Genomic DNA, 11,579 nt, shown 5'->3' with positions numbered 1-11,579 from the left:
GAGAACACAAGAGTATGAATGAATAGAGTGGACGTGAACAGGATATTTCCTACAGTTGGGTAGTCTAGGACCTGAGGGCAGAGCCTCAGAATACAAACAAGTCCCTTTAGGACAGAATGAGGAGGAATTTCTTTAGTCAGACGGTGGTGAGTCTGTAGAATTCATTGCCACTGACGGCTGTGGAGGCCTAGTCATTGGGTATATTTAAAACAGAGGTTGACTGGTTCTCGATTAATAAGGGCATCAAAGGTTATGGGGAGAAGGCAGGAGAATGGGGTTGGCAGAGGTAATAATCAGCCATGATCAAGTGGCAGAACAGACTGGATGGGCCGAAAGGCCTAATTCTGCTCCTATGCCTTATGGCATTATCTATATACTACTAAAACTCTCATGCTCTGTTTGTCTGTTTTGTGACCTCTAATTAGTGCAAACGGTACATTACAGCGGCACTATTTTTGGCTAAATCGACTTAAAATGCGCTAAGTTACAGAATGCAGGCAAAGTTCAGGGTTTTATATTCATATAAAATTGCTCACTCGTCAAAATCAACAGCCCCACTTTCACCCGAGAGCCGATGTCAGCCATGATGGAAACCGCAACGCGACACCACGACGCATGCGCAAGGCCAGCCTCAGAAGCAACTCCCGATACTCACAGCAGCAACACCAAACGGAGCAACAGGGCAGGGCAGCTCTATTTTGAGCGGTCACATGCTGCTAATCACCATCAGCATGTGCAGGATTGGGACAGATCTAACTGTCACCCATCAGTAAGAGATTATTAAATCTTATTGTAATGACGTACTTCCAGGCACCCGTTAAACCCTTCGCTGCAGTCAAAGGACAGCGGTGACTATATCACGTCCATTTAGGACAGTGCCAACCTCATCATCAAGAATAATCATCATCCTGGAGGCTTTGGTGTTACTGCTTCGTATCTTCTATCCAGCATTAGGGTAAAAAAAAATATGGTCAGCCTAATTATGCCACGTGGAAAGAGAAGGGGAACATTATGGTCAAGAGATGATGCCAAACGAGAGAGAACAAGAATCGGATGAGACCAGGGCCGCATGACTCTAGGATCAAAGAGTCAGGACAAAAAAGATGAGAGAAGAAGAGACAGAGGAGGAGAGGCATGCACGTCTCCAGAATGACAACAACAGGCATAGGAGGAGGAGAGAGGAAGAGAGAAAGGAGCTGAGAAATGCACGTCTCCAGGATCAGAGACAAAGAACAAACAGCAGAAGAGATGAAGAACCAGGGAATGAAAGGGCTGCACGTCTCCAGAATGACAACGAGAGGCACAAGGATGGCAGATCAACCAGAAATGATGCCATCAAAAGTGTCCCTCGTTAAACGAGGAGGAGCTATATTTGCCTTGCTACACGTCCTTCTTCTTTAATAAACTGAGGCTTTCTTCTTCAATTTCCAAAGCAAAGCGATACCAATAGCATTCGGGAAAATATAATGTTCATTCTGGTCACAGACTGCACTATCTTTCTCTCAAAGGGTTCCCTAATGAGTCACTGCATTGCCTAGTGGTCAAATAAACTTTGTATGGACAACACAAGAAGTCAGGTTTATATCCGGACACCCAGTCACGAGATTGCTGAGTTTGATTTTGCTACACACAATGCTGATATAGTAACAACTTCCCCAAAATCTTCATGACTGTTTGAAGGTGACAAAATTGCCACACATTTTCTGATGTTCATCTGCTCAGTAACTTCTCTAAAGTACAAGAGACCACATACTTTCCAGGAGGCCATTAGTGTTAAGACTAACTTGCATGGGCTAGGATTTACACCACTGGAGAAGGAAACTTCAGAAAGGATTCCTTGACACCAGGACTGAAGTAAGTGATGGGCTTTCGATTGGTTTTCATGTAAAAAAAACAAATCGGTTATCGTCAGAACAAAAGTTAAAAACACAACAAGGAAACTATAATTTGCTGGCTTACGTGCACGCAAAATACTGGGACAAAATCAAGCCTCTTATGAAGATGACACAATTAGATCTACATTCATAATCAGTAAACTGGAAAAACATGTTAGTCGGTTTTAAATAGAAAAGCAGAAGTTAAAATAGCATTTTATTACTTTGGAGACACAAAGCTGGTCAATAGAAAACAGAATTTAACATATTTGGTAGAACCCTTTCAAGAGGCATAACAACATCCAAAAGCAGCACATTTAGACATGTAAGGAACCAGTTCAAAAGCTTCCAGCTTGCAAAACCTATGGTTAAAAACTATACTGTACAAGGATCCTGGTTATGTGGATTTAGATTTGCATATACTGTATTGCAAACTCAGATCTTAAAATACTGTTTAATGCACTTGTTGGTTTATTGAAGCAATTCAATACAGGGTGCAGTGCAGGCTGTGGTGTGGGACAGGCTCAGGAAAGAGAAGATCATGGAGGTGAACAGAACTTGGGGGTAGAACCTGTGGGTTCTTTATAGTTAACTAATTATTTGATACTTTAAGAATCATTAGATGCAGGTTCCATTTCTGTCCCAAATGCATAATGGTGTACTTTAGTTTTCTTGACTAAAGCATTGCTGGTTATGTCAGACAAGGTTTAAGGTCCAGTCAATGCAGAGCTGCCTACCTGAACCGTACTTTCCCTGCAACTGTAACACTGTATCTGCCATTCTTACAACTTCAAGGTAATTACATTTTGCAAGATCTGTCTGGATGGCACAGGAAGAAAAGGTTTTTCACTCTTTTCTGAGCACATGCGGTGTGACAGCTACTGTATAATCCAATAAATGGACCCAAGATGATCCAGGCTTGTAACTGGGTTACGGTGAAGTCACGGTTGGGATGGAGAGGGTATGTGAAGGAGGAAAAGGGAGAAGTGAGTTGTGTCATGACTGCTGAGGAACTAGAAATCATCCTTCAAACAGAGGTGCGGAGAGAGGGGAGAAAGGTGGATAGTGTAAGAGAATTATGTAGACGAATGAAACATTTGGAAAATGATGAGGAGATGTCTATGCACTTGTTTCTGTTGGTCAATATTGGGAGACTGCTACCTCACTCAAAACAGACTAGGAAGTAAACTCATTGAACACGGCAGAAAGAATATAGAATAGAACATGGCAGCTGATGGATGGAAGGTGAAGACCAGGAGAATGCCCTCCTTATTCTGACCAGGGGAGGGGTGAGAGCAGGATCTAGATGAAATGTGCTCAAGAGTTCCATTCACAGTTCAGGAAGAAGAAAGACTTTTCCAGTTCTCATGGCCTCAGCCAATATAGTCTGCCTCTCCTTCTTGACTAGCTGAGTTTTTCCAATATTTTCTGCTTTTTTTAATTTCAGAATTCCAGCATCTACAGAATTTTCTTGACTTCCTTGGTTCGGACAGCAAGAAATAGGCCACTTAGCCCATCAAGTTAATGTCAACCATCACTGAGTCATATTTCTATTCACAGAGTCATAGAGTGCTACAGCATGAAAACAGACCACTTCATCTATCTAGTCCATAAGAACTCTATCTTCTGCCTAATTCCGTCATCTGCTTCTGGACCATTTTACTAAAAACTTTAATCAAGCTTCTTTTAAATGTAACAATTGAACCAGCATCTACGACATCCATTGGCAGCTCATTCCCCACTCTCACCACCTTTAGAGAGAATACATTCTTGATACATTCCGAACACCATTCAGATTCTACCAACTACCCACAAAGCCATGGTAACCTGTGGTAATTAATGCACTCACTGTCCTATTTGTCTTTGGGATATGAGAGGACTCAGATGAAATCCTCCCTTGCACAGGTAGTGCGAGGGAAGGAACCCCTCAGGACTCTTTCAAATCTCTCTCTCCTTATCTTGCAACAGTACACTCTATTTCTGGATCCCTGATTCCTGAGGATAAAAACCAACCGTCCACCTTATCCATAAACTTCTATGAGTTCACCTCTCTTTTTTCTCCATGCTAAGAATGTGCAAATAGATAGAATAGTTTGAGTTGGCATCACGTTCAGCACTGATGTCCTGTGCTGTTTTGTTCCATGTTCTAAGTTCCGTGTTTTAAGTCACAAACAAGAGAAAATCTACAGATGCTGGAAATCCGAGCAACAAGTGCCACACCTGCCTCTACACCTCCATACTCACTACCATTCAGGGCCCCAAACAGTCCTTCCAGGTGAGATGACACTTCACCTGTGAGTCTTTTCAGGTCATATACTGTGTACGGTGCTCCCTGTGTGGCCTCTTGTAAATTGGTGAGACCCAACATAGATTGGAAGACTGCTTCACCGTGCATCTATGCTCCATCTGCCAGAACAAGCAAGATCTCCCAGTGGTCACCCATTTTAATTCCACTTCCCATTCCCATTCCGATATGTCCAGCCATGGCCTCCTCCACTGTTGTGATAAGGCCACACTTAGGCTGGAGGAACGATACCTTATCTTTCGTTTGGGTAGCCTCCAACCTGATGGCATGAACATCAATTTTTCAGTAATGCCTCCCCCCACTTCACCATTTCCCATTCCCTTGTCCCTCTCTCATGTTATCTCCTTGCCTGCCCATCACCTTCTTCTGGTGCTCCACCCCACCCCCCCCTTTTATTTTCTTCCATAGCCTTCTGTCTCTTTCACCAATAAACATCCCAGCTCTTTGCTTCATCCCACCCCCTCCAAGTTTCACCTATCACCTGGTGTTTCTTTCCCCTCCCCTCACCATTCAAATCTACTCCTCAGCATTTTTTCTCCAGTCCTGCCAAAGGGTTTTGGCCTGAAACGTTGACTGTACTTTTTCCTTAGATGCTGCCTGGCCTCCTGAGTTCCTCCACATTTTGTGTGTGCTGCTCCATGTTTTAAGTATCGTGTTCAGAGTAGGTTCCATGTTCCAAATTTCAGATTCCATGTTCCAGATCCCAAGCTCCATGTTCTAAGCTCTGAGTTCTAAATTGTAAAACTAAAAAACAAGTGGAAATGCTCAACAGGTCAAGCACATCAAGCCACATGAAATGGAATTAATGTAAGAGAGATGTAAACAGTTCCATGATAGTCAATGTACACTCTATGGATAGAAGTGCCTATCTCCTTTCTGCGTTACTCTGACTTCTTCAATTCTATTCTTAAATTCTCTAAAACATCAACCACTTCTATTTTTTCATTGTTCAGGAATGGACAACAGCACAGACTCTTCAAGGAATCAGAGCTGCCACAGTTTCCGTGACCCCACTGTCACCACAGTGGTCATTCCTCTCTTATACTCCTTGGTCTTCATCGGAGGATTCGTGCTGAACGTACTAGCTGCCTGGATCTTCTGCCAAATATCAAATCGGTCCAGCTTTTTGATTTACCTCAGGAGTATCGTGGCAACTGACCTGCTTATGGTGGTTGCACTTCCATTTAAAATTCTCTCTGATACACCTATTGGGATCTGGCAGTTGAAAGCCATTGTGTGTCGTTACACAGCTGTTGTGTTCTACAGTAGCTTGTATATCAGCATAATCTTCCTCAGCCTGATCAGCCTCGACCGGTACCTGAAGATTACTCAGCCTCAAAAAAAACTCTTCATACAGAATGCAACGGTTGCCAAGGTGATCAGTGTGGGCTGCTGGGTTTTTGAGATGAGCTTTGCTCTGCCAAATATAATTTTGACCAACAAGGACCCCACACCCGAAACTGCAGGTGCTTGCATGAAGTTGAAAAGTGATATCGGGCGTATTTGGCACAAGTTTATAATTATCAAATGCCAAGTTATTTTTTGGGTTGTTTTTCTCCTTCTCACTCTGTGTTATTTAGCCATCCTAAAGAAATTATACTGGTCCAAACAGAAATTTCAGAAGGACTCTAGCACCGTGGTAAAGAAAGCAAACCGTAACATTTTCAGTATCCTGGCTGTCTTCTTCATCTGCTTTGTGCCGTACCAATTTATCAGGATCCCGTACGACAAATACCGATTGGCCAACGAAAACTGTGTAACAAGTAACAGTCTGTACTATGTAAAGGAGTTCACACTGCTCCTGTGTGTGTTCAACGTTTGCCTCGATCCAGTCATCTACTTCCTCCTGTGCAAGGCCTTCACCAAACAGCTGAAGCTGAAAATGAAAAGAAGCCTGGCCTTCAAGAAGCGAAAAATGAGGGGAAACCCTCAGTCAAATGAAACATCCAACCAGACCCCTGTTTACAACAAACCAACGTTCAATGAAAATTTATCCACTCTCTCCTCTGACCCCACTACCAAAGAACTTATTCAATTGAATACACCACGGAACTCAGCAGCCACTTTAACATTACCTTCTCAAGCTGAAGAAAAAAGGGCACAATAGCAGAACTATCTCCCACTTTTTCGAATCACACACCCAAGACAGCCAGTCTTCTTTTTTTCTCCAAAATTCCTCTGGCGATAAATCATTGTTTAGTTCCAACACTGAATGTGTTTAGTTAATCCATCCAATTTCTCAAATGATGAGGCTCCTGTGACCATGTTTGGCCCGGCCCACCCAAACTTTTCCATGTACCTGTTAAATGCTTTTAATGTACCTGCCTGAGCCATTTTCTCCAGCAGCTCATTAGTAATATAGACTGCCCTCCCGGTAAAAAAATTGCCCCTCATGTTCTTATTAATCTCTCACCTAACACCTATGCCCTCTAGTTCTTGTTTCCCCACCTCTGGGAAAAGAATCTGCATATTAATCCTATTTATGCCATTGATGAATTAATTTAACTCCATAAGATCACCCATCATTCACATGCATTCTAATGAAAAATATTCCAACCAGCTCAACTCTTTATATGCAGTAACTCAGTCCATTAAATCCCAATGACATCCCTGTAAATCTCAGCACTCCTTCCAGCCTCATGGCATCTTTCCTATAACAGGAAGACCAAAACTGATCACGGTATTCCAAATGTGGCATTACTAGCCTGTTACGTCTGGTTCGTTTATTCCTCGCTTCCACTTCAGCCCAGGAATTTATGAACTAATCCAAGGCAGCAACTTTGACAGAGCAGGGAAATCAAAAGACTTTGGTACATTTCCAATCAAGATGGTACCTACATACAATGCTCTCACAGTTGACACCTTCTGCATGGACCGTGAAATTATTTATTTCTCTTCTTTTACGTCGGGATCACTTTGCTGCCGGAGAGGGAAGGCTGTGTGGCCTGCCCCTGTGCCCACAGAACGTTACCCAGGTTTCCTGCATTTTGGATATGGATGTGGACTTGGACTATGGACATTTTTTTTTCAGTTTTAAGTGTTTTTATATTCTGTTTTTTGCTCGATCTTCCTCTTTTTTTGTGCAGTGGGGGATTTGGGGTGGGGGTCAGTGTGCCTGGTTCTTTTTTTGTTTTTTTTATGTGGGGGGGATTTGTGGGTTGAGCATTGTGCTGCCGTTCTTTTCTTTCTTGGTTTTGTGGCTATCTGAAGAAGAAGAATTTCAGAGTTTTATACTTTGATAATAAATAGACCTTAGAACCTCGATGACTCTGAGGCTGAGCTGCAGTTGTGCAAATGTTTCTGGCACAATATGTTAAAATGAGTGGATTCTGTTTCCTGAGCAGGGAAGCCATGAAGGAAATCATCATTTGGATGTTACAGACTGTTTCAGTGCAGAGGCGAGGGGTGGCTGCCTGCCTTTTGATCGCTGGTGGGATCACTCTGCTGCTGGAGAGGGGAGATAATGTGGCCTGTCCCCGTTCAGGGGGAGAGCACTCAAAATGGGCAGATCCTAGCCACCCTCGACACATTTGCACAAAATTACATACAAATGGAAAACAAGAATTTAGGTTTCCAATAATAAGGTTGGAACATTGCATACTTTCTATATTAAATTACTGTCATTAGAAATTGTACAGAGTTGTCTTCTTCATATTCATCGATAAAGTAAGTTTCTATGAGAAACAGATATTAAAAAGTAACACACATAAAATGCTGGAGGAACTCAGCAGATGAGATGAAATAGATATGAAATAACCAGTAGCAGACAGAAAGGAAATAAAATATCAATGCTGAAAAAATGAAATACTAAATATAGAAATGCTGATTATACAAAGTTGTTTAACTCAATGCTTGAAGTTGTTTAACTTCAATCCCGGGGATTGAAGAGTTAATATACTGTATGAGGAACATTTGATGGCCCTGGGACTGTACTCACTGTTTAGTGATAGACATGAGGACTGTTTAGAAAAATGAGGTGAAACCTACTGAATATTGAAAGTCCTAGATAGAGTGGAAGTGGACAAGCTGTTTCATACAGTGAAAGGACCTCCCTTTATAACAGAGGAAGGAGAGATTTCTTAAGCCAGAGGGTGGTGCATCTGTAGAATTCATTGCCACAGACAGCTGTGGAGGCCAAGATCAAAGTTCAGAGAAAATGTTATAATCAGAGTACATATATGTCACTACATACAACTTTGAAATTCATTTTGCTGTGGGCATACTCAGCAAATCTATAGACTAGTAACTGCAAGAGGATCAATAAAAGATCAAATAGAACATTGAACCACAGTGGATTTAATTTGGCTATTTTTGATACTTATTTTGTGTCAGAGTAAAAACAGACCTCTACAAAGTAATCGAATTTAATTACAAATTTAAAACAAAAAATTATTGATTGTACAAGTATTCACCCCTTAAAGTCAGCATTTAGTAGATGTACCTTTGGCAACAATTATAGCCTTGAGTCAGTGTGGATAGGTCTCTATCAGCTTTGCACATCTGGACACTGCAATTTTTCCCCATTTTTCTTTACAAAACCGCTCAAGCTCTGTCAGATTGCATGGGGTTTGTGAGTGAACAGCCCTTTTCAAATCCAGCCACAAATTTGCAATTGGATTTAGGTCTGGGCTCTGACTTGGCCGCACTAGGACATTAACTTTGTCGTTTTTAAGCCATTCCTGTTTGCTTTGGCTTTCTGCTTGGGGTCCTTGTCTTGCTGGAAAACAAATCCTCTCCCAAGTCTCAGTTCTCTTGCAGCCTGTAACAGATCTTCCTCCAGGATTTCCCTGTATTTTGCTGAATTCATTTTATCCTCTACCATCACAAGCCTTCTAGGGCCTGTTGCAGTGAAGCATCTCCACAGCATGATACAGTCACCACCGTGCCTCCAGATAGACATGGTGTGCTTTTGATGATGCATGGTGTTTCCTTTATGCCAGACATAGTGTTTAGTCTGATGGTTCCATCAGACCACAAAACCTTCCTCCAGCTGACCTCAGTCTCCCACATGCCTTCGGGCAAACTCTAGCTGAGTTTCATTTGAACTTTTTTTCAACAGTGGCTTTATCTTTGCCACTCTCCCATAAAGCTGTGACTGGTGAAGCACCCGGGCAACAGTTGCTGTATGCACAATCTCTCCCATCTTAGCCACTGAAGCTCGTAACTCCTCCAGAGCTGTCGTAGGTCTCTTGGTGGCCTCCCTCACTAGTTCCCTTCATCTATGGTCGCTCAGTTTTTGAGGATGGCCTGCTCTAGGCAGATTTACAGCTGTGCCATATTTTTTCCATTTCTTGATGGTTGACAACTGTACTCCGAGGGATAGTCAGTGACTTTGAAATTTTCTTGTATCCTTCTCCTGACGTGTGTTTTTCAATAACCTATTCGCAGAGTTGCTTGGAGTGTTCTTTTGTCTTCATGGTGTAGTTTTTGCCAGGATACTGACACACCAGATAGAGATGTATTTTTACTACAATCAATTGAAACACCTTGACTGCACACGGTGATCTCCATTTAATTAATTATGTGACTTCCAAAACCAATTGGCTGCACCAATGATGATTTGGTGTGTCGTATTAAAGGAAAGGAATACTTATGCAATCAAGTATTTTGTGTTTTATATTTGTAATTAATTTAGATCACTTTGTAGAGATCTGTTTTCACTTTGACATGAAAGAGTCATTTACTGTTGATCAGTGTCAAAAAAAATCAAATTAAATCTACTGTGATTCTATGTTGTAAAACAACAAAACATGAAAACTTGCGGGGTGGGGGTATAGTGAATTCTTTTTATAAGCAGGATATGGGGATAGGTTAATTGAGCAGGGGCTTTTCTCTTTGGAGAGGAGGAGGGTCACTTGATAGAGGTGTACAAGATGATATGAGGCACAGATAGCATTTTAGCCAGGATGGACATGGCTAATACAAGAGGGCATTACTGTCAGATGATTAGAGAGAAGTATAGAGGGGATGCCAGAGGTATGTTTTTTACCCATAGAATGGGGGGTACATGGAACACACTGCCAGGGATCTTAGTGTAAGGCAGATGCATTAGGAATATTTAAGAGACACTGGGATAGGCGTATGGGTGAAAGAAAAATGGATGGCTAGAGGGAGGAAAGGGGTAGATTAAACTTAAAGAGTAATCTAAAAGGTTGGCACAACAACGTGGGCTGAAGAGCCTGTACTGTGCTCTATTGTTCTTTGTCCTACCGTTTATTATATGTCTCTTAAATTTATCCCCTCACACCTTAAATGCTATCTTCTAGCATTAGACATCTTGACCCTGGTGGGAATATATCAGCTGCCCACTCTATCTATGGCTCCCGTAATCTTATAAAACTGTAATAGGTCTCCTTTCAGCCTCCACCACTCCAGAAAAGAAAACAAATCAAGTTTATCCACCCTCTTCTAATCCAGGTTGCATCCTGTTAAATTTCTTCTGCACCCTCTCCAAATCCTCGATATCCTTCCCATAACTGAATGCAATATTTCAGATGCGGCCTAGCCAGTTTTTTTAGAACTAGAACATAACTGCTTGACACTTGAACTCAATGCCTTGACTAATAAAGTCAAGCATGCATTACGCCTTTTTTTTTAAATACCCTATCAACCTGTGCAGCCCTTTCAGGGAGCTCTGGACTGGGGACCCCAATATCCCTCTGCGAATCATTGCTGTCCTGCTTTGAACTTGAACATCAAGAGACAGTGTGGTAGTGTCACGGTTAGCATGATTGTGTTACTGATGGGACTTTGATTCCTACTGCCCTCTGTTTGGAGTTAGTACATTCTCCCCACGACTGCGTTGGTTTCCTCCCATATTCTAAGGTAATATGATCAGGGAGTTGCGGACATGCTATTTTGGAGCTAGAAGTGTGTCAACACTTGCAGGCTGCCCCTAACCCTACACAAACAACACATTTCACTGCAGGCTTCGCTGTCTGTGTAGTAAATAAAAGCTAATCTTAAAAAGATTAATCTTAACCTCATCTTAAAACGGAACTGATGCAACAGGATCATTACGAATGTAATGCGGCCATCTTGAATTTCAGCAGAGAAATAGCCAAACTTCAAAATATAAGTTTAGTCACTCGCCCTCTTCTTCTCTTAAGTGCAAACCATAAAAAAATTCTGACATGCAAACTTACGTTATAACATTGTTGCACTATGAATGCTTAAGAAAATATCTGCACGATAGAATTTTCAGACCATAACATTGGAGAGACCCCATGTGCAACCTTCATTTCAGATTAATGATTGTGAAAATGTGCTGTTTGCAATAAAAGAAGTTTGTTTTAACTAAAGAGATTAAGATTGCGCTGATGCAATCCATTAGATCAAATCAGTCTGAGAAAATAGAAACATGGTTTCTCAATTTATACACTTATTTTACCGAAAGTTTC

General features: G+C 41.7%; 3 protein-coding genes across 5 annotated transcripts in view; 2 read left to right on the top strand and 1 right to left on the bottom strand.

The window, feature by feature from the left end:
* Window positions 1-11,579, bottom strand: part of LOC140725744 (mediator of RNA polymerase II transcription subunit 12-like protein) — a 676,368-nt gene that overhangs the window by 290,028 nt on the left and 374,761 nt on the right. The gene's annotated exons all lie outside the window — the stretch shown is intronic.
* Window positions 1-11,579, top strand: part of LOC140725748 (P2Y purinoceptor 14-like) — a 72,877-nt gene that overhangs the window by 22,810 nt on the left and 38,488 nt on the right. The window lies entirely within an intron of this gene.
* Window positions 1,034-8,726, top strand: LOC140725746 (P2Y purinoceptor 14-like). Its single transcript, XM_073041602.1, has 2 exons — window positions 1,034-1,854; window positions 5,133-8,726. The coding sequence occupies exon 2, from the start codon at window positions 5,135-5,137 to the stop codon at window positions 6,284-6,286; it is 1,152 nt and encodes a 383-aa protein (XP_072897703.1). The 5' UTR covers window positions 1,034-1,854; window positions 5,133-5,134; the 3' UTR covers window positions 6,287-8,726.

Source organism: Hemitrygon akajei, chromosome 3 (assembly GCF_048418815.1).
Source record: "Hemitrygon akajei chromosome 3, sHemAka1.3, whole genome shotgun sequence".
In the NCBI taxonomy this organism is placed as follows: Eukaryota; Metazoa; Chordata; class Chondrichthyes; order Myliobatiformes; family Dasyatidae; genus Hemitrygon; species Hemitrygon akajei.
The sequence above is the reverse complement of the archived record's forward strand: the minus strand, read 5'-3'. Positions and strand labels throughout refer to the sequence as shown.

Bases quoted from the DNA above. Each gene is read 5' to 3' on its own strand.
- LOC140725746 (XM_073041602.1), top strand. From the start codon at position 5,135: ATGGACAACAGCACAGACTCTTCAAGGAATCAGAGCTGCCACAGTTTC.